The sequence below is a fragment of the Aquila chrysaetos genome, chromosome 13 (assembly GCF_900496995.4).
Source record: "Aquila chrysaetos chrysaetos chromosome 13, bAquChr1.4, whole genome shotgun sequence".
Classification (NCBI taxonomy): domain Eukaryota; kingdom Metazoa; phylum Chordata; class Aves; order Accipitriformes; family Accipitridae; genus Aquila; species Aquila chrysaetos.
The window spans coordinates 23,605,320-23,627,758 of NC_044016.1; the positions used below are offsets into that span (position 1 = coordinate 23,605,320).

Consider the following 22,439-nt stretch of genomic DNA (forward strand, 5'->3'; position numbering starts at 1 on the left):
TCACAGAGTTTTAATCTTGGGGTTTTTTATATTCCAAACTGGAATGAAACCCAGTTGTGAAATTCAAAGATCCTCCTTTGAAACTGAGTTTTCCTATGGCTTATTGAGAACCTTGAACAAACTCTAAAATATCTAGCAGTCATCATTTAAGTCCTTTAGATTAACCATTGTAGGCTTACCAGGAAGCTGCAGATAAGCAATCGTGGCAGTGGTAGAAAAGGTCACTTCAGAAACAATACATGCTTTCTTCTTACACCAATCCTTTTTGGCTTTTTTGGAGTACCTCTAGATAAGTACCACCATTGCTGACCAGCATTCCTGAGGTCATGTGTCCAAAAAAGATGTTTTTCCCGTGAATCTTACGTTTAGAAAGAGGTGATGATATTCCTGCGTTATCTGGATCCATGGACATTAGGTTGCTTAACATTCAGTGTTTCATACTACCTCTTCCTCCTGGCATCTGTTGCAACCGGTGGTGTTCTTTCACATAGCGAGTGGTGAACAGGACTTTCAAAGAGAAAAATTCTAAGGGATATTTTCTATACCCAAGCTCTGCTGGTTTGGCCTTCTGTCCTGTAGTGCTTAGGTAGCTACAGTGTAAGAAGATCAGATGTATACCATAATAGGCAGGATGGACGAAGCCTTGTAATATGAGTTTATAATGTATTTATGCAACTTTCCATGCTGATAGTGTCAGCATATAAAACCTGCACCTGGAAAGCTCTGGAGTTTTTTAAGCTCTGATTATGCCCAGGTTAATAATAACATTAATCATCTGTCATGTAGATGGTTTTACCACTTCAATTTTATGTCCTTTTACTTGATGCAATGGAGGTTTATTTGAGAATTGGTCTTACAGTTAAAGGAAGGAAAAGGGGTCAGGGTGTTCTTACTTTCTTAATTTCAAAGTAGATTTCTGTCCAGCTGCAGTTCTAGATACAGCATCTTAGTAAAGAATGTTGATATGTATGACAGAAAAATAGGATTAAAATAGTGATCATACAGGGCAATAATTTAGATTGGCATAATGTAGATTTTAAAATGTAACATTTCCTTTCATAATCATGGCCCTTATGACATTAAAGTGCTTACTGGTTGGGTTTTTTGTTTGTTTTTTGGTTTTCGTTACACCAACTAAATCTTACGAAAATGTTCTCTACATGGTTTTCTAGAAATGGGAATCCCTTCGTCAGTAGATCTTGTGAGCAGTGACCCAAGCCTCATGGTAGCATCATTTAACAGTGGACACACTAGCATTTTTAACATGGAGACACGGCAACGAATTCTTACCCTGGAGTCCAGTGTGGATACTAGTATGTATTTAAAAAAAAAAAAAAAAAAAAAAAAAAAAGCTTGTTTAAGATCGATACTGTTGATAGTCTTTTCAGTGTTTCCAATTAGGCAGTGTCATGATAAATTATAACATGAATTATGTTACAAGCTGTGTTTTTGAGATGTAACAGTAAATTATTACTACTACAGCAGACCTTGTGGGTATTTCAGTAGCAGAAGAGTACACGTACTTTTGAATGAAGGTAGAAGAAACAAGCCCACACTGAGTTCCTCTTCAAGGAACAGTAGCACAAGGAAAAGCACAGGTTTCTTCTATACAGCCTAATGATCTTTGCAGCTTCAAGATTTCCATTCTCTCCATAGTCAAAATTGCAAGATAGAGGTAATATCAGGAAAATCTAAAGTTGAATTTATTAAAAATTTGGAAGTTTGTGTGTGTGGATTCTTTTTTCGTATTTTATTTTCCTCCCTTTTCTAAGTTTTATATACGCTCCAGTGGAAGAGTATTCACAAGGTCCGATATAATGCCTTGGATCAGAAGTTTTAGAGGAAACTGTAAGGAGCCTGCTATCAGTAAATTATTTTACCCTGGCATTAGAAAAGAGACAGGAATGAGCTGAAGCATGAAGTTTCATATTCAGGCTAAAATGGTAGCCTGTTAATAATATAAACTTCAGTCTTTTTTAAATATTTGATAATTTTTTCCCCTGAAAGTTTTGTAACTGAATTCTACCATTTAATTATATTTTTAAAAGGGAGTAAGCCCTTCTTGTTGGCTTTGCTTGTCTGTTTTAAAACAGTTAAATTACTCTGTCATTTTGTAAGAGGGAATGGAAAGTGCCGTTTCCCTTCTTTATATTATTCCTTACTGTGCAGGATTTCCTTTTTTAACTCACATCTTTATTCCTGTCTGAAAAAAGTCTTTAATCAGTTATCTCTACTCAGTGGAAGTTACCTTTCTTCTTTTTTTTTTTCTTCTATTTTTTTCACCATCTCCTCCTTTCTGTAATTCAGTAATATTCCTTTAAGAAAACGAGACTGTGGTATGGCAACCAGCATTCCCTGTTTAGTATATTTAGTTATGTAACAGTACTATAAAGCTTACATGTATTTGAAAAAAAATATTATTTCTACAAGAGCTAGGCAAGAGTCACCTGAAATAACCTACCACCACCACTTAGGGACTCCGCTGTTCAGTATAAGCCTCACTCTACTTGGCATTTTAAAACTGTGAGGATAGCTGGCTGTGATGCAGTCTCATGTGCTTTTAGTAATTTTAGGGGGGGTTATTAATATGAATGTGGTTTTTCCTTAATTTGCACTTCCATAATTTTGAAGTGTCCTGTGGATGCTGACACTACTTGACAGTTCAGATTTTTATAGAAAGATGTAAATTGATGTCTTTACCACCTCAGTAGCAAGTGGTCCTATAGTAGTACTCTATTTTGTTTATTTTAGTAAGAATTTTGATTAGATGATGTGAGTGTTCTTTGGCAGCAGTTTAACTAAATACAGTCAACCCCCACATGAAAGAAGATAAGTGTATTTTGCTGTTCTGTAGAGTGGCTATTTGTGTTTTTGTGGTAATTATGCCTCTTAAGACCACACTTGCACTAGGCTGTGCGTCACAGCAATGCCTAGATTTCTAATCAATAAAGTCCTATACTTTTTTTCGGGGGGGGGGGGGGGGGGAGTGGGGTGTATGTGTGTATATATGATATTTCAAGATTCTTGAAGGCTAGGAAAGTGGCTCTCCTATGAATAGTCTAACATCCTTTTCTTCAATAAGAATTTTAATCCATGTATATCAAATAGTAGTAGGTGGGTTTTGCTCTGTGAGGGTGAGGGCATGGGATCTTGTTTGCTTGGAAACATACTGCCTGTGGTGTTAATTTTCCTCTACTGTCTCTATGTTATGAAGAAAGTTTGGCTTTACAAGAGGAGGAATGTGGAGGTGGGGAAGTGCAGAAAAGGTATTTTCACTCACTTTTTGGCTTCACGTTCTTGGCTGATGCACCCATCTAAAATCATGGCCAAAAGTTGAACCTTATTTGTTCGTATTTACACTCATACATATGGTTTATGTATGCCTCTGTGTGTCTGTAATTTGGAAAGTATTTTAGAGTAAACCACGTTACATAAGGTGCTGGCTGAGAATTTCCATTATATAAAGGAAAGAATTACTTTGCAAATAAGATTGATTGCATATTTATTTCTTAGTAGCAGTATTTCAAAGAACTTAGCAATTTACATGTATTGATATGTGTGGGTTTTTTCTTAGCAGTCAGTTCCTCCTGTCAGATAAACAGAGTCATCAGCCATCCAACTCTTCCAATTAGTATCACTGCTCATGAAGACAGACACATCAAATTCTACGACAACAATACAGGTATGCATCTTTTCAGCAGGTCCTAGTCATAGCAGTTGTATAACATAAAACATAAATGGAATTTCATTATGATTAATATTATTCACATAAATGCTGAGGGATGTCAAGAATTGGATATCCTCTGAAACAGAAGTCTCTCATCACCAGTAGAGCCCAAAGACTGCCAGCCCACTTAAAACTTTATTGGCACAGTCATAAGGAACCTGCATCATCCTCTGTCCATTCTTTTAAAATGCCTTATGTATGGGAGTTATCAATATTTCACATAAAAGGAAGCTTTTTCAAAATCTTCATGTGCTTATGTTCATGTTTCTTCTGTTATGTTGTCTGTGTTATTTTGATCTGAGGGCAGGAAGCTCTGGCACTCCTTTAGTGCTTCCAAGACCTCTGCCTGATGGCTTGGAGGTAGAAGTTCTCTTGTAGGCATCGTTCTCAATTTGATCCACTGTATTTCTCTAGATCTCTGACTTCTGCAGAAACAGCTGGACAGCTTATAATACTTTTTCTCATTTGTAGTGAGAGTTGCACTGAGATGTGTAATTATAAACCTTTTAGGTTTTAAAGGACTTTTTGATAGGAATGGTAGTATTAATCTGGTATTTTGACTGTGGATCTTGATAATCTTCAGTTTGTGACTTCTCTGCTTCCAGGTCACACTGACTTAAAAGTTAAATTGAGGTCTTTCAATATTTTTGTTATTTTAAGGTTGCTACTCTCCAGATGTATATTAAATAACAAGAAGTGAAAGGACCCAATGGAAGCTGAAGAAAAAGCTGAAAATAGCTGATTTGTTTGATGATGTAGTTCTATAATAAATAGGAGAGGAAACGGACATGCATTTTTTCCCTGGTTTATTATATTCTGCAACAATAAAACCCACATTTGACCCATGATTTCTTATTTTTAACATGAAATCATTACTGTAATTATAATAAGCTGTAATAGAACATTAATTCTGAGTTGACTAAAATTATCCCATATTCTTATGTAGTTTATATTCATTACTTATTAGTATACTCAGCCCCTGCCCTCCTTCCCAGTCAAGATCTTATTCCTGAACGTGCTTAATTCACTTAATGGGCAGATACTTAAAATGCACAGTGATTGCAGCTTCTCGGTGGTTTTGCAGACATAAAACAAAGGTCTAACAAAGTTGGTGATAGTGGTACTGTGGCTCTCCTGAGACTGTAAACATTAAAAGAATTACTTCTTGCAAAATTTTAATGATTCAATCACGGGGACGAGATCTTGTATTTATAATATGAACTGCAGTAGGGTTTAAGCAGTGAATACAGATAACAAAGTAAATTGCAGAAAATAATCTAAATAAATCTTTTCTTTCAAAGGAAAATTGATCCACTCCATGGTAGCTCACTTAGATGCAGTTACAAGTTTAGCTGTTGATCCTAATGGCTTGTATTTGATGTCTGGCAGTAAGTACATTCAGATTTAATTTTCTTTTTCTCATAATGGTGGCAGACATGAGAATTATAAAGACAACTGTTTTCCCTTTTTTTTAGGTCATGACTGTTCAATTCGCTTGTGGAATCTTGAAAGCAAGACCTGCATCCAAGAATTTACTGCTCATCGCAAAAAATTTGATGAGTCCATTCATGATGTGGCATTCCACCCCTCCAAATGCTATATTGCCAGTGCAGGAGCAGATGCCCTGGCTAAAGTGTTTGTATGACAGAGTGCTTCCCTTTCAACTCTAGCTTTGTATATATTTAACCAGCTGCACAAAAGAGGAGAGGAGGGCATGAGTCTTCTTATCCTGCCCTGTAATTCAGAGAATGTTTGTAAGTGTTTAGTTTTGCAGGGTGCTGTTTTCTAAATTGACGTTTGTTCTGGTTTCTGTGAGCTCAGCTGGTGCTGAGAGCTTGGAAACTCTCAGTTTCAAATAGTTAAAAAACAAAAGAAATGGTTTTATTTCAGAGGGTGTGAATTTTCGTCCAGGCAGGCCTTGGGTGAAACTAGGTCTATGTATTCTCTATTAATAAAACAGAGTACTGGAAAGAAGGGGTCTAATTGCATCAGGGAGTAGGAAAGGAGGGAAACTTCCTAGGATGCTTTTTATTGAGGAATCTTAATATACTTAAAATTAAATCACCTGGAAAAAGTGTCAGTTCACATGCTCATTACTGTGTCATGTGAGAGGTACTTTGTCATTCCTTTGGTATTAATAAAGTAAATCTTGTTCAGAGAGTAGTAGTGGATAGTTAATCTCAGCCACCTGGCTGCTAGCCTAAGATAAATGCAATTAAAAGAAAGCAAATTACTAACATAAATTAAAATGCAGTAAAGTTTTTGTTACATCTTCTGTGTTATACACTAAATATTTAGTTTGCAAAAAAAATTATATAATTTTTTAAAGACTGTATTAGCACGTGGCTAGAAGCTGAGCCTTTAGTCTAGTCCCAATTAACAACAGACTGAAGCAGTCTGTATATACTGTAGTAGCAGATTTAACTTATTCAGATTTATAATGCTGTTTATTCTTGGAGATCTGGCACAAAAAATTATCACAAACCTTTCCAAAGAAGCTGTCCTACAATTTTACTATCAAACATTTATCTCCTCTTGCTGTTCCTGCTAAAAAGGGTATAATTCTGGGCATTAAGGGTAACAGTGAAATATTTCTGTTGAAGATTAAACTTATACGTGATGCTGTGTATGAGTCCTACTAGTGCAATAGGTGGGATCTATACAAAGTTCCATCAGTTTGAGAGATTCTGCTACTTCTAGAGGTATTTTCCAGCTTCACCATTTGTGGAACTTTTTAACTTGTCCACTTCACTGGGCATATTGTGCCATTGATCAGGTTACCTGAAGAGTGAGTGCTTCTTGTAATTACTCAACAGATGTGCTTTGTTTATGTAATCAGAGTTTCTCTGTTGATTTAAATAACAAATAACTTTTAATCTGATCTTTTAGTCTTTTTATCCCTTCTTAAAGAGGGAGGTGAGTGGATTCTTTTCTATTGTGTGTCATCATCAGAGTTATTACTGCTGATAAGCCTGAAGTTGGTGTTTTCCTCTAATGGGAATAGAAGGCAGAATTTCTGTTGGAGATGATTTCTGGTGCTGGTGAGAGTAGGAAAGAACCCAATGCAACTCTTCCACATACCAGCCTGAGGTTAAGACTGGAAACTGATAAATAAATCTTTACCTTTAAACTGACACTTTTTTAAAAACGAATCATTGAAAGATACCAATATAGGGTTTGACTGTGTTGTCTTTAGAGTGGCATTTGGGGATGGGACCACATTTGAAGCTGATCTCAGAGTTTAAATCAACTGTATTATTTAGAATAAAAGGTTGACCTGTGCTGTTTGAGCCTGCAACACATTATATTTACTGCTAAAATATCCTGGAATACCTTTTATTGCTCAGAATATTCAGATATGTCACTTCATCATATTGATATGCAATATATTTCCATAGATAAGATTAGAACTTTTACCATGAAACAGATGACTACGATAGTAATTCAGATTATTTAGTTTTTATAAAGTGTTTTGGTTATGATGGAAAGGGGGTAACTTGGCTGCAAAACTGAGCATTCAACTTTGTGAGAGTTCTGTGTACTTGACTCATATTTCTTTCAGTGTCATTATTTTATTTCTTTTTGAAGAGGAAATTACAAAGATTTATTTGAAAAATCCTAAAAGTTATGTATATTATATATGTGTATATATATTGTAAACATGTATTAAATGTGTCTAGTAAGGGAAGACTCCATGGGTGCATTTTAATGTTTTAGTATTAAGAGTTCTCCTGAGTTTGTGTATACAAAGAGTAATGGTGTGAGTATGAAATGAATGTTGTGCTTTTGCTTACACAATACAATATGTAGTTACAGTTGTTTAAATTGCTGTACATAAAACTAATAGGCCGGCATGCTTGTTTTTAAAGACTGTCATTCTGATTACAATTTGAATGTAAGAAGTGGCTGTTGAAATGTGAATTGAAAGATGTTTCCTTCTCACTATTGAGCTCTTGCTCAAACGGAAAAGTGATTTTTTTTTAAAAGCTGGCAATAGCTAGAGGATGAGGTGCCTTTAAAAAACAAAACAAATGTAGCCTTACAAAGAGGTTGTGGAGTACATATATTTTTGTGCTGGTCTTCATAATCGATGTCAATGTCTTTTTACTGTACTTGCTCACATACTTGTAGGACTGCAGGGTATTGTGCATGAGCCTGTCAGATCTTCTGAACTTCATCATAGGAGTTAGGGATGAAAAAATTATTTAGGTTATCTAGTCCATCTGCTTGCTAAAGCAGGGTTGTAGACTTGTGCATTTTAATATTGTCTTGACCAGTGAGGTTTTATGTATGTTCTAAACAATTAGGCTTGCTTTCGAAGATTATTTCAACAATTACGTCTCACTGACAGGAGGATTTACGTAATCTTTAGTAGTTCTTTTTTGTAACTTCATGCCAGTATTCTAAGCCATGTTTTGTGCCATTTTACATATTCCTCATCATCTTTGTAATTTGGAACCTGCAGGCACGCACTGGTTCTAGCTGTATATTTCCATTCCTTTCCACTTTCTTCAAGCTATTTTTTAGTCTGCTCTTTTTACACAACTTTTTCTTGTTTTCAGTTTTTTAGTTCAGTTTTCCATAGCTTGGTGCCTACAACACCATTCCACATGCATGATTTGTTGGACTTAGTCTGAAGGTCATCTGTGAAGTGTGGGTTTTGTTTGTTTGGGTTTTTTTTCCCTCTAACATGATGCTTTTGTGTAGGAAGACCAAACCTTTGGTCTTCTGGCTAATGTCTTGCAAACCCAAATTGTATTTATTTCTGACAACTGTTTTAAATAACTTTGAGCATTGTTGCTTTTTAAGTTTCTTCTTCACTTTCAGTATGTTGTTATGATTCTTTTGCAGCTAGATACTTAATTCCTGTTTCATGATTATCCTGGGTTTTATAAGCTTGGAACTTCTGATCTCTGAGGGCGCTAAATTATTTTTATTTTTTCCCTTCTATGTGCAGTTCTTCCTGGTTCAATGTAATTGGTAACTTCATGAATGTGATACATGCATCTGTTGAAGATGTAAGCAAACCTGGACCTGAGGCTTATTCTTGCAGAAAAGCATTTTTGTGCAACATCAGTATATGGCATTTTACCGTTACTATTCTTCCGATATCTAATTTACATGGTACATTTTTTAATGGTTAACTCATATAATTTTTTGTGTATGTTAGCCTGTGCTACTGATTTTGCTATTTTTCCGATATCTAATTTACATGGTACATTTTTTAATGGTTAACTCATATAATCTTTTTTGTATATTAGCCTGTGCTACTGATTTTGGTTTTACTAACTAATTTAATGGGAGAATTTTCAGTCCTTCCATATGTTGAAAATTGGTTCACTGGGTTTAAATACTCTCATTTTTATTTCTAATTTACTTCACTGTGCTGTTTGCTTTCACATATTTGATTCAGTTACCAAAATGCTTGCACAAAATGATTTGGAGCTGGAAGAAGCTCTAGATATAATTATATTGTGGAAAACATCATCTTCACTCTTACAAAATCCTAGTGACTGCATTTTTTTTTTTTTTTTTTTTGTGCCTCAAAGAGAAAACTTTAGACATACCATGTAAAAGATTTTACTACTTGTAAGAAAATCACCCAAAGAATATTTTGGGATCTCATTCATCTTTATTTTGATAAAATATGTTCTTTAGCAAGAAGCCTGTAGAACTATATGCCATGTACTGTAGGTTATTTTTTAGGCCGTATGTTTTCAAATAATGTTATGTTAAAGCAGTCCCATATGTAATGTGTTTGAGCAAGTGTGTGATGTTCACCATACAGCTTTGTGATTAGGTCATACAACACCATTTTGCAGATGTGAATTTAAAGTAACCAGAAACTTGTCCTTCTGAATAAATGTGTAAGAGATAAAGGACTTAGTTACACCACCTTTTTCAGTACACCTGTTTGATCACAGAAGTTCCCTTTCCCCACCTCCTTCCTCGTGTTTTAACAATGTAATTTTGGGGAGCAGCAATTTCCATAAACTGATGGGTCATTTGAGCAGTGTTTGATTGGCAGAAGTGTTAGTCCATCCCAAAGGAAACAAAAAATTAAAAAGCAGGCAGAGCCATCAGATAAGCAGGTTTGGGGTTTGTTTTAATGCCTTTAAAGATCTGTATTTGGAAGCATTTGCAGGCTGTGGTTTGGCAGTGTCTTTGCAGACTGTCCTAGGGAGCCTACTTGACACCTGTGTGAAATATCTAGTAAACCTAGTAAAACCTAGTAATGTGGGTTGAGTTAAGGAAGAAAATACAGCCATTGTGGTTGTCCCTGTGCCTGTACAAGAGACTATAGCAGTGTTCTCCCTGGAGTCCTCTTTGCTGAAGCATCAGGTTTGCAATCTAACAAGTAATTTCTGCAGCATGGGAGTATCTGGAAATGAGATTATTTGTATTTTTACTTTGAAGATCTGTAGGCAGCGGTCATTTTGATTGTGTGCTGAACAGTGAGGGAAGCAGGGAGACCCTTTGCTGTACCCTGTAGGAGATAGGTAGTGGGTTAAATGGCCAGAACCGATGTGCCCTCCATGTGACTGGTGTCATCATGGGAGAATTTGGCTGGGGAGCAGTGCAGAGTTTAGCCCGATGGTATCACAAAGGAGAAAACATTAAAAGGTTAGAGTAACAAGGTTATCAAGGCTTTCCCATAATGATTCTTCAGATTTATTTATTTGTCAATTGGTTGCCGGTTGTATGAAGGATAAAATCTAGTATATATCCAGATTCCAAATTATGCACTCTTGTGTCAAAGTAAAAGGTGGAGATTGTTCAAATTTCAAAACCATGACACTTTAGATGAGGAGATGGCAAGAGATTTGTTATAGCTTATTACTTAAATTCTAAGAACAGAACTTACTCTTCTGCTAACATAGTCTTCATGTTGGGGACCCAGTTATGCAAAGATAAGTTCCTCAGACACTGTAGTGGGACTACTCTTTTGTTTCTGGATAAACATTTATTTAAAAACAGCATTGCAGGACTAAGACTTTGTGTCATGATGTCCGTTAGTATTGAACCAAACCCACAAAATTTGGGAAGCGGAGTAGAATTTTAGGCTTGTTTCTCATTCTTTTCTTTTTTTTTCTTTGGTCATAATCTACATATTTAATATATATTAAATACAGTGTCATCTGTATGACTCACTTCACATTAAATGGCCCATTCTGTAAAAAATACTCCTTCAGTACTTTCTCATACAAACGAGATGTGAATGGGACCAGTGGTTCCAGGTAATTTGTGACTCAGTTAGCATGTATGTCTTTCAGTTTTCTTATGGGTGAGCTGATAAGATTCATGGAAATAACTGTGAAAACATGATGCTGCTTATAATATGGCATTTAAAATCATTCTGAAATTTGTGGCTGTTTAGTGGAAATTGTTTTGGACTACACTGTTAAGAATGAAGAATATGGTAGTAAACCACTTACACAAACCAATTTACCATATGTAAGGTGTTTCAATCTTTGACATGGTTATTGAGTTTTCTTGGGCATCTGCTGTTGGTGAGCATCGTAGGGATGCTCAGCATAGCTGTTAGTATCAAGTGACAGAGAGGAAGCAAAGATTGCCCTGAAAAAAACACTCAGATGTTTCAGGAAGCTCTCTTTTTCCATAAAGACATGAAGGCATTGAGAATATTTTATTTAAGTCAATAATGTTTTTAGTTGAAGAGGGTTACAATAGGTGAACAGTCTTGACTCATCCTCAGTGTCTTTAAGCTTAGAGACAAACACTGTTACTGCAATGAACGGCCTGTAAACTGCTAGTCAAAACGACCACAATGTTTTTACTGAGCAGCAGAGAAACCGATGAAAACTATAGTGTTAATCTATCCAGTTATATAGGGGTGTTTTACAAGAAATAACCCATATTGTAGAAGATAGTATTACATACAATAGAGCAAATGAACAAACACCTGGGCAGCTGGGGGGAACTAGGATGACCTTTGTGTAAATAGTCCTTGCTCAGGCAAGTGCTCTTGTTCAGCTGGTGGGACTAATCCCAGGAGGGAGGATGGTGGGAAATAAGACCTTTAAAATTATGTCTCTGCCTGTGCTAATGAACATACCTGTTGTGCAGGTTATCTATCCTTTTGATATCTGGTTTTTATCTTCCCACTTAAATCCTCCTTTAGGCTGTATTTTCTGAGAATCTTAAAATCTCACCTGCAGTGGAGTGTCATTGCAGGGTAAATTTCATAAAGGACTATTGATTTTCTCTTAAAGTGTTCTTTGAAGGGTGGTGGGGTTTCAGCTTCAGCCCTACTCCTCCCACCACCAAAAGGCTGATTTGTACCTCCTTATTCACAGTTCATTTAATTGTACTGATTTATCTCTTTACCCCACCTGCTGACTTAATTTTGCTGCTCTGTAGTCTGTTGTGAAAACTTACGAAGTGCTGTATCATTTAACATGTTTTTGAGAAGCTGAATTCCACTACAGAAGGTGTAAATCCAGTTGAATAGTACAATTTGTGGGTCTCCACTGGTTCATTGTCAGGAGAGATTTGTTGCTAGATGACAAAATCCAAACTATGGCTGAGCTAAAAAGGCATTTAATAATATATGCTTTTTAGCCCAAGTTTCTTCCTGATTAAGTCTGGTTTGTAGTATTGTGTGTTAAACTAGTTTCGCCCTGCTCATGCTGCTAAGCCACGCTGTGATCCTGGGAGATCACACCCACATTTAAACCATGCCTGCATGTGTGCTTTTAAGCTGCTCAAAGCCTTGTGTTGACACAGTCCTCAAGCCTGGTCTGCTTGCATTCCCTCAGTTTGAATTGCAGGCTCCCAAAATTACTTCCTTGCTGTTTCAAGAAACCCTTGGTCCTCACACCAGAGTATTAGACTGGGACATTGAGAAAAGATTTATGCAGCTGGATTTGTACTATTCTGAAAGGGAGGGGATAACTTGTTGCCAAGCCAAATATTTTCATTATTTTTGGATTACTTACAAAAAGCAGCCAAAAACATTGTATAAGGGATAAATGATGGACTTCAAGCTAATATTTTTCCATTAAGAATTTATTTTTTTATTCTTCCTGTCATCAAGATACAGTGCTTTTTGGATGTAGCTTGTTTTCAGATGTGTGGCTCCTAGAATTGTTTCCTTGCAATCAGACATTTACAAACATGCATAGGTTTTGAAAATTGTCTCATATGTGTTAGCACTTTTTCTGGAAATGCAAACTGAGCATGTTAGCTAATCATTTCTTGTACCTTTATAGCCCAAGCAGACTGAAAAGTGGTCTTGTGCTATGTTTTCCTTGAATCATGCATTTGAAAAAACTTGTAGAAGAAAACCCATGACGAGAAGACTATTGTTGCTCTAAGATTTTCTGTTGACATTTCTCAGCCTATCAGCTACCTGCATTGTATTTCATATAAATATCTTCAATTGGTTTCTTTTAAAAGAAACCATCAGGTTAAAAAAGACAAATTTCTTTGCCGTATGGACCATAGTTTGGATTTTCTTTGTTGCTTATATTAATCTACTTTTTTTCCACTCTACAAGAATAACTATTGAACTTTAGAGTTACCTGACAGTTCTCTTTTGGAGAAGATACCACAGGTGATAACCACTTAAATGCTAGTAATTACAGTTGCTCCTCTTCTGTTTGGGGTCATTTCCATGACAGATAGTTGATATGAAAAGGCTACTGTGACCAATACATAAACAGCTAAAGGAAATTAAGACTCCCCTTCAGAATTATGCTGAGGTTATGATTTTGCAGGCCAGTTTTGAATGACTACTTTGAAACAATGTTGGGCTTCAAGTGTCTTGCAAAGTGGTGGATCCAAATGAGAAATACCTACTCGTTGAGAAATAGTCTTCTTGTCAGTTTTTGTGTATGGCTCAGTACAAGGCTGTGTCAGAATTTCAGTACCACCAAATTACCTTGTTTAAATGCTACTGTCGTACAAAAGTGAATGTTATTTTAAGTGAGAAATTCTGTTTTCAAACTTGTGAAGGAAATAGTTTTCTTGGGAGTAAGCGTCCATAAATTTAATGTATTTCATAATTTCAGAAAGGCTTCTTAATCATGGGACATGAGAAAAGTGAAAAAGTGATTTGTTTTCCAAAGATTTCATAAGCATTTATTATAAGAAGTATAAATTTTTGCTTTAAATGAAAATGCTTCTTCAAACACACACTATTATTCTTACTAAAATTCAATACTTTAAAGTCCTAAATATCTAAAATGGCAAAGATAGAAAATTCAGAGGGAGATTATTTTGAAATACACCAGTATATTTTTGAGCTGCTCAACTGCAGCCCTGAATTTTCTCTTTTTCACTGCAATTCATATTTTGTGAAACTTCTTGGATAGGTTATAGTTAAAGCTACATTCATTTGCCTGAATAAGTCAAGTAAATATTTTGTCATTAAAATTATATAGATCTTCTTATGTTAGTGTGCCGTTTAAAATGAGACCACATTGAGGTAACCATGCAGATATTTGTATTGGTATGACAGTAGTGAAGTGGGGTAGCTGTATACTGTACCCGCATTCTGTGCTGAGCAAGATCACATGGACTTCCAGAAATAAGCAATGGTTTTTAAGAGCAGCTTTAATGTTACAGCAGCAAGTAAGTGTCATTTGTACCATATAATTATGTAAATTGGGTGCTAATAAATACTATTTTTCAACATTTTGTATTGTGTTCATAATTCTGCATTTTATCACAAGATGTTTGTACTCTTGGAGTGTGTGCTAGGAGGGGGAAGTGCACTCAGACTAGAACAAGTAGAGGGGCGTTTGGAGGGGCATGAGGTAACTTCATGCAAACTTCCTTTTGAACTGTGCAACATGTTACCATTCACAGTAGTGTCTCAGTTTTCCTGTTCTCCATATGTCTCAGTTTTGTACTGCTCTGCCATCCTGGCACTGTTAGCACCATACATCTTTCCATGCACTTAGGCACACAGTCCCCAGTATCTTCGCGGGGTGAACAGGCATGCAGAGTGGGTACGGTGCCGTTGCGCAGGAGCTGGTCTGTCAGCAGTGCGTTGTTCGCAGCGAGACGTGGTGCGCTTCTTGGGGAGAACATATATTTAGCATAAAAATAAGTGCATGGTTCTGCCCTTGGGGAGAGGATGAGGGAGAGCAAACCACACATCACAGATGGCAGTCGCATTGCTACAGGAAGATGCTCAGAACGGCACTGTTGAGGAGGTGGTATGGGAATCCACACAGATCTGAGCAGAACAACTTGTTGGCGAGTCCATCCTGTTTTTTCTAAGCTTGTAGGTGGGATAAGAGAAGTTCTCATCTCCTTGGTAAGTAAAATAACCCTTCTGATTTAGTCCTACTCATCTTCCCTGCTCGTAGGAAAGGACGAATTGCTTTATGAAATGACATTACAATTGCGTTCACGCCAGTATTCTGCCTCCAGAGAGGGTCAGTAGAAGATTCCTGAGGTAGGGAGAAAGAAGATTTCATGAACAATGTAGGAGTGACCCTCCCACATGGGGGGGCCTTCCTAGCATTCTTATGGTTGCCTATGAACAAGACATGTCCCCATAATGATTTGGGTATGAGAAAAGTGAGTATATTTTTTTCGGCCCTATGGTGAAACTTTAACTGCCATTTCTCTTTGTGCTTAAAAAGAAGTAATTTCTATGTGTGAGTGTTGGAGTTCTTCAACTGCATTAACAGAGTATTAGAAATCAGAGAAGGGGTTAAGCTGGTGTTAAGAAAAATAACACTTGTGTCTCTTGCCATCCAGTATGACTGAGAGCTGATTGTGAGTGATGTAGCTGATGCAGTGCTAAAACCTGTGATACCCCTCAGTTTAAGTTTTTAACAAGGAAAAGAAAGACTACTTTGAGGAATTTGAGGCACTCAGCTATATAGATGTACACTTGCAATGTTTTCAGTATGTAGGTGATTTAGCAAATGTAGATGGCCTGGTACTGTCTTAAGACTTCTCAAACTGAGACGGGAATGGAAAAGAAAAGGGATCAACTTGTTTCCGTAACGTTGCTGATGGGCAGAGAAAAATAACTAGAAGAATGATAGAGAGTGAGTGACTTTGTTCAACCATGAAGTAATCTAAGGTATGTATGCCACAGAAGACTGACTTGGTGTTTGGTGTCTAGGTAGTATTTCTGATATTTACAGCTTGATTTGACTTGCCAAGTAGGTAATGTGGATAATTTTCTGTGGAGTTTACAGGTAGGGTGTTAAATGCACTGAGGACGTTTAGATTGGGTTTCTCCTGTCTGGATGCTTAACCCCAGAGCTTTTCCTGCTCACTGGAATGGTTCCCCTCATGTGCTGGAGAGCTGTGGGGGGAGGAACCTGAGAAGGAAGGGGAAGCCCATCTGTCAGAAAAGCAAAATTCAGCAGCTGCCATGTGGAAACCCTCCTCTTGCTGAACCAGCGAAGCAGCAGCAGCTGAGGAGCAGGAGGGTGCTCACAGCAGGTGATGCCTTCTGTGCAGGGTGGCACAGTGACAGCAGAGGTGCCGAGTGTCCCACTTCTGGACCAGCAAGGTAAGATACTGCTGGGAAGCAGGACTTTGAGTTACCTCTCTCTGAAGAGATGGTTTAACTTTGAATTGCACCCAGAATGTGAGTAGCTAATGCTGGAGTTAGAGGCAAGAGGTGCTGTCATTGAGCTCCCCCAAGGCTTCCAGAGCATGCATGTTGGTATTTATTTCCAGGTGAGAGTTCTGCACTGTGATTGCTGAGCAGTGGTGAGCCACTAGCCCAACTCCTGAGTGCAAAGATGCTTATTTCCTAGGGAGAGGGTGATCAGACAACCCCCTTTTGGCTATGTATCCAGTGTCTAGTTCAGAGAGCTCCCAGTCCTGGCTGGCTGCCTGCCTCCACGTCCAACCCTTTGGTGACCTTTTTGGGATGCCTCAGCCAGATCGCAGGTTCCACTGTGCTGGTCAGGCATCTAAGTGGCCCAGCATCAAGCGTCTGGACGTCTAGATCCTTTTCTGATTCAGCCCTGCATCTAGAAAGTGTGTAGAGACTGTGTTTATTTTTTTTCAGCTTCAGAAGAAGTCTGGGTCTGAGTAAGATGTGATCTTGCAGACTTGGGAAAGTACATACGATTTTGATGCCTTTCATCCATTAGACTCTGCTTGAATGACTGATTCCTCTGATAGCTCACTCTCAGACTTTTTTCAGCTCTGCATGTTAAAAGGACAACATTGTAACACCTGGGGCTTTACCAACCTTGCTAGGTCTTCCATAATCTAGTCAGAACCCCAGCTGTGTTTCAGAAACTAAAATGGTATGAACCATATTTGGTGTTTATTTTTTAACCACATATGAGATGACATGTACTGCATATGCCTTTGGGACAATTTTATTGCAAAAGATACAGCAACTTGTATTGATAAGCTCAAAATACCTTGTATATGTTACAGAAGGAGTTCTGCTGCTTTCTTCAAACAAATATACCCCCCTTGAACATTTATGAAGATTTATACGTAAGTTATCTTGGTTTTTAATAAAACAGTATTTAGAGACTTTAGTAGACGGCAAGTATTTTGATTGCTATGAAAGGTGAAGGCTAAGAGGAGTGTGTTCTGTGCTGATCCACTCGGTTCTGTTAATGGAAGGGTGTATTCTTACAAGTTTCGAGGCTTACGCTTAAGTTTACAGTGTTTATGAATAGGACATCTAAGTTTAGTGGAGAGTCGGATTAAACATTACATCTCTTTCACGCTTTGAGATCCAACAATTTCAACATCATCCTGAGAAGTTAATAAAAATGCACATTGGCAACCAAGTGCCATCATTGTTCTTTAGCCTTAAGATAAAACCATTTAAGCAACAGACCATGAAGTGCCCTTTCTAAATGCTTGACACAGAGGATATCTGTGCAACTTCCCTCTGAAAGAGCATTTGAAAGGTCACTGTCATTGCTTGAACTTTAAGCTTCTGGAGGAAATTAAAATGCATATCCTAAAGACACATGTGGCTTTAACTGTTCCTAATGTCTGGCTGGCTGTGCTGTGCTTTCAGCAGAGCACAAGCAAAACATTGGGGAGTCTCTGCAGAGTACCAGTCTTCTGTGCTGCAAGAGTACGGCCAGTATGGAAAACAATATGTGGTGGTAAGCCATTGCATTAAAAATTAAACCACAATATTAAGAGTAGCTAATAGTTAAGATGTAGGCCTTTTTCTTAGCTAGCCCCAAATTAAACCCCAAGCAAACAGGTCTTCGGACAGTAAATCTGGTGTCTGAACTGAAGTCCCCAGTAAATTCAGTTTATGCGTTTGAGTTTTGTCCAGCCCATGTAATGTCCCTTGTTGACGGAGAACAGTGCTTTCAGCAGAATGGTAGTGAGGGAGGTGGGTCAGGAGATGGGAGTATCGGGGGTTGCTGTGCTTCTACCTAACTCTCTATCCTTAATCTTTACTTTTTTCAAGCCAAGAGGCTATTGCTGTGGAAGTGCAGCAGCAGAGATTAGTGTTAAAAACTCTGCATACAAATATAATTTATGTCTTTGTTTTGCTTTTTTTGGAAGCTGTCGGTGCCCTGCATCTTCTGTCTGGGTAGCATTATTATATTGATTGATTATTATATTGATGATGTTAAAGCTGGAACTGCATGTTTGTTCTGAGAGGAAAATCTGAACCTTCTCTGTGTAAAACTGTTTCATCCAGGATTGGTTTCGATAGCCTCTTGAGAGGACCCCAGCCTGGCTTATGTTACCACACCAGGTAGATCATGCAGAATCTGCTGTTCTCGTTAGTTTGCATTATGCTTACTTAATTGGTAATTTTTTAGCTACTTCAGTAATATTTCCAATTAATGTGTCACTACTCTCCTACTGACTAGTGATACGGCTAGTTCTTCACTTAAGAAACAACTGTGTTTTGAATAATCCGGGACTGTAGTTGGTTCATTTTGAAATCAATCCTTAAAACAGAAATCAATCCCAAATTTGGGAGAGTGTATCTGTGAATGCTGGAAATGCTGCTTTTGCTGGTGTGTAATACAGAACTTCAGATAATTCCCTCTTAAATCCTGTTAATGGCTCTTGAATAGCTCTCCTCACACTAGAGACTGCTGTAAGCTATTCTGAGCTGTGGTTTAACGATAGAGTGATCGGTATCAAATGCTTTTCTGATTGCAAGCAACTTAAACCCACAGCTTTTCTCAAAGAGTCTCTTCCTCCTGGGAGCTCTCCTGTGGTCCTGCAGGCCTTGAGCCTCACAAGAGCGGAGCAAGAGAGCTAAGGGGACAAGACACTTCTCAGAATCAAATATTAATGCCGTACTGTAGGAGACGAGATTCCAGTTCATGCGTGTTGGCTGCTTTGTGGATTTGGGGCTTTATTGGGCTTGACAAACAGTTGTAGGGTCCCACAGCTTGACTCTTTCCTCTGACTTGCTTTCCAGTCTCTGGGTTTGGATAAATCTCAATGCTTGAGTTTACAGTAGCTGAAGCTTAACTTGCTGGCAAGACAGCTTTATGGAGAGAGTGCCTGCTTTTAAGAAGGTACTCAAATTTGAGTTGTGTGACCCCCCCAGAAAAGCATCTGGTATTTCAGCCCTGACCTGGGTGTCATCTGGTGGGCAATGCCACATGGAGGTGCTTCTGCCACAGCAGCTGAACAGCATGGCTGCTCCCCGAAGGGACCTGGCCACTTCAGGAAGCAGGTGGTACATTTTAAGGAGCTTGTGTGTGCCCAAAGGTGGGAATCAGACAAGCCAGGGCTCTATACTGGAAGCAGCTTTTCAAACAGCTCCAGTTATTTCCTCCATGTTTACTGCCTCTTTTGCTACCCATCTAAATCAGAGTTTCTGAAGCCTGCAAGGAAATAACAAAAAAAAACCCATCTACACAGAGCTTTTATCATGCATAGGGACAGAGCTGCAATCAGCCTTGCTGACTGGAAAGTGCCAGAGAAAAACACCTCCAGTATTTCTTGAACTGAGGGCTGGCATTACTCCTGTGGCACTTGGCGTGCCTTCAGCATGGTGCCCAAGGGTCCTGCCTTGCTCAAGTTCATCAATTCCGTGGCTGGGAATTAAATTCTGTGCAAATATTTTGGATGAGCTGATTAACAAAGCGGTAGAGGTTGTCAAATTCATCCACGAAGAAGGAATGCTCCTTATCGGGGTCTGTTGCGATGGCTTCCAGTTCATCTTGGGCTGCCCAAGCAACTCCAACGGAGTAAGCTATAACTCCTGGAAAGAAACCCAGAGTTTAGAATGAGCATAAAAGTTGTCATTGCGTTAAATATAAGACCAATACTGCAAACATAGTTGCCAGGCCACAAAAACGTGGGCAGTGACTTGCAGTGCTCTCTGTCTGTATAAAAAATGGTATTTTCAATTGGAGGAAAGGTGTAGTTTGTGCTTTGGAAGTACCTTTTGCCAACAGCAAAAAGGTTCAAACAATAGTAAAGCTTCTGCCCTGGGTCTGAACAACATGTTCTTGTTCCAATGCAAATGCCTTACAGTTGTGTTGGAAGATGTATGACTATCCTGACTGGAAAGCCAAAGGAGGCTTCATGTGTTACTAAGACTGTAGAATCCCCTGACATCTCCTAGACATAGCTGCATTTTGCTAGATTTAAGTGATTTTTTTTTTTTTTTTTAAGTTCCTTATTCAGATACTAAACAGATGCTGTTCTTGTTAGAGCTCAGTGAGACCCCAGGGTGAGGTGCTACTCTTCCTTCATTAAGTTTCATCTAGTGCCTTCAAATCATAGCAAACTGCATTTCTCTGACCTGGATAAATGCTGAGGCATGTAGGGAGAGCAGGTAGCCATAGAAGAGCTTACCGTTTCGGTGAGCTGCCATGGCCGGCACTCTGACATCATCATAAGACCTGCCATCTGTAATGAGAATCATGATCTTTCTTTTGTTGGGTTTGGATTTGCTGAACAGCTGTTCTGATGCATAGCTGATGGCTGCTCCTGTGCTGGTCCCGCCACTCCAGTAACTGATCCTTTTAATAGCACTCAGCACATCCTGCTTCGTGCTGTACTTGTCAAAGCTGAACTCGAGCCTTTGCTCATAGGTGTACTGAACGGCTCCGATGCGGGTGTCAGTGTCAGAGATCTCAAACTCCTTGCTGATGTTGGCTACAAACTGGAGGACTGTGCGGAAGTTGCTGGTGCCAACGCTGCTGGAGCCATCGATTACGAAACCGATGTCAGCTGAATTGAGGCAGGTCTTGCTGCAAACCAGCCGATCAGTGTCGCAGACACGCTTCACCAAGGGCTGGACCACCTTGTGTAGGCTGAACCAGCTGGGCACGTTGATGGAATAGAAACCATTTGTCCTGCACACTGCCTGCAAGGTAACACAAGGATGAATGCAATGGAAATTCAGTCTGCCTGTTTCAGCTGGGGTATGTAGCTGAATTGTAATGATAGGCTCCTGGAAAGAGCAATGCTGAGTCTGAAGTGGCCTCTCTTCCAGTCACCATCTCCTTCCCTGGGAAATGATGTCAATGTAACATCACAGATACTTGTGTAATGAGACAGTTTTTCCTGCCTTTTTTTTAAAAGCTGTGGGATGGAGCTGGTATTACAGTAGTGAAAGAAATGTAATAAGCAAGTTTGCCACCTGTCAGGCTTTTTTAGAAGAGTTATGTTGTTTGCAGAAAAAGCATCCAAATCACAGAGCTGCTGTTAGTGGCTCCAGTGGGCATTTCGGGAGCCTGTGTGTTTGCCAGGTGGCAATATCAACTCCAGTCGTTCAGGGCAACAAGGAAGGTTTTGCCTGCTGACAAACCCTACTGCCTTGAACAGAAACCTGACACTGAAGTTGTGTTATCCTTGGCTTATACCCTTCTAAGCAGAAAAAAAAACCAGGCAATTTCAGTGAAAATGCAAAAAGCCCGTAAAGATTCCCCATTGTGCTGGCTCTGCCAAATAGCAAAAAAAAATCATTAATTTTTATAACTGAATACTTGTAGGGAGCAGATCTGCAGGAGTCAGGTGAGTGTGGGTAGGAAATAGGGGTGGAACAGAGGAGGGAGTGGGAGAAATCAAGCGTGGGGTGGGGGGGAGTGGTGGGGTCGGGCTGGATCAGATTGTCCTTGGCTTTAACACCTTTTAAATGCTAATGCCTCAGGTCTCTGGGTAAGCATATTTTGTTAAGCGAGGCTTTATCTATCAACTTTGTGTGTGTGCGAATGCTTTAAAAGACCGAGGCACTGTTTTCTTGGTGCCTGGTCTTGACTTGCATAAAACCTAACAGCTGCAAGGGAGTTGCAGTTCCCACCAGTCTGGGCTCCTCACCATGTCCTGCTCTCTTGCTCTTTGCTCTTACTGTCTTGCAGCTATTTTAGTGTTACGATGCAGCAGTGTCAAGTCACCGTTCCCTCTTTACCTTCCTGTTCTGAGCCCACTCTACTCCCACTTCTGCTGTGTCCCTGGCAGGTTTGCAGAGACTCACTGTAGCTTTGCCCTTTTAAAAACATTAAATGCAAATGAGACTACAATCCAATTAAACGCTGACCAGAGGCAGTGCAGCTCTCCGGAGCAGCTCTGAAACTCATGGGAGATTATTTCATGGCAGAGTGACACGGCTCAGATGGGAATCTGTTTTCTGAAAATACCAGATAACTCAACCCTGCTTCCTGAGCTCAGCCTGGTCTGGCGTTTGGTAGATACCTCCTGCTGTAACTGGGTGCCAGCTTGCCCTGAAGCACTGTTGAGCAGGCAGCTACCGTTAGTGCCAAATACAAATCGTTCAAGGTTTGTGTTCTCTTTTTTT

At 38.9% G+C, this 22,439-nt stretch overlaps 2 protein-coding genes across 18 annotated transcripts in view; one reads left to right on the plus strand and one right to left on the minus strand.

Annotated features, from left to right (window-relative positions):
- Window positions 1-14,384, plus strand: part of STRN (striatin) — a 73,818-nt gene extending 59,434 nt beyond the window's left edge. For 3 of the 4 annotated variants that reach the window (XM_030035037.2, XM_030035040.2, XM_030035039.2), the window contains 4 exons: window positions 1,173-1,313; window positions 3,575-3,682; window positions 5,029-5,115; window positions 5,203-14,384. In XM_030035037.2, the coding sequence (XP_029890897.1) occupies window positions 1,173-1,313; window positions 3,575-3,682; window positions 5,029-5,115; window positions 5,203-5,372 (506 nt within the window). In that variant the 3' untranslated portion in view covers window positions 5,373-14,384. The remainder of the gene's footprint in view (window positions 1-1,172; window positions 1,314-3,574; window positions 3,683-5,028; window positions 5,116-5,202) is intronic. The other variant, XM_030035038.2, reaches the window with a different exon arrangement.
- Window positions 14,385-17,042: 2,658 nt separating this feature from the next.
- Window positions 17,043-22,439, minus strand: part of VIT (vitrin) — a 56,818-nt gene continuing 51,421 nt past the window's right edge. For all 14 annotated transcript variants that reach the window (XM_030035615.1, XM_030035621.1, XM_030035611.1 and 11 more), the window contains 2 exons: window positions 20,495-21,008; window positions 17,043-19,895 (listed from right to left, as the gene is read on the minus strand). In XM_030035615.1, the coding sequence (XP_029891475.1) occupies window positions 19,717-19,895; window positions 20,495-21,008 (693 nt within the window). In that variant the 3' untranslated portion in view covers window positions 17,043-19,716. The remainder of the gene's footprint in view (window positions 19,896-20,494; window positions 21,009-22,439) is intronic.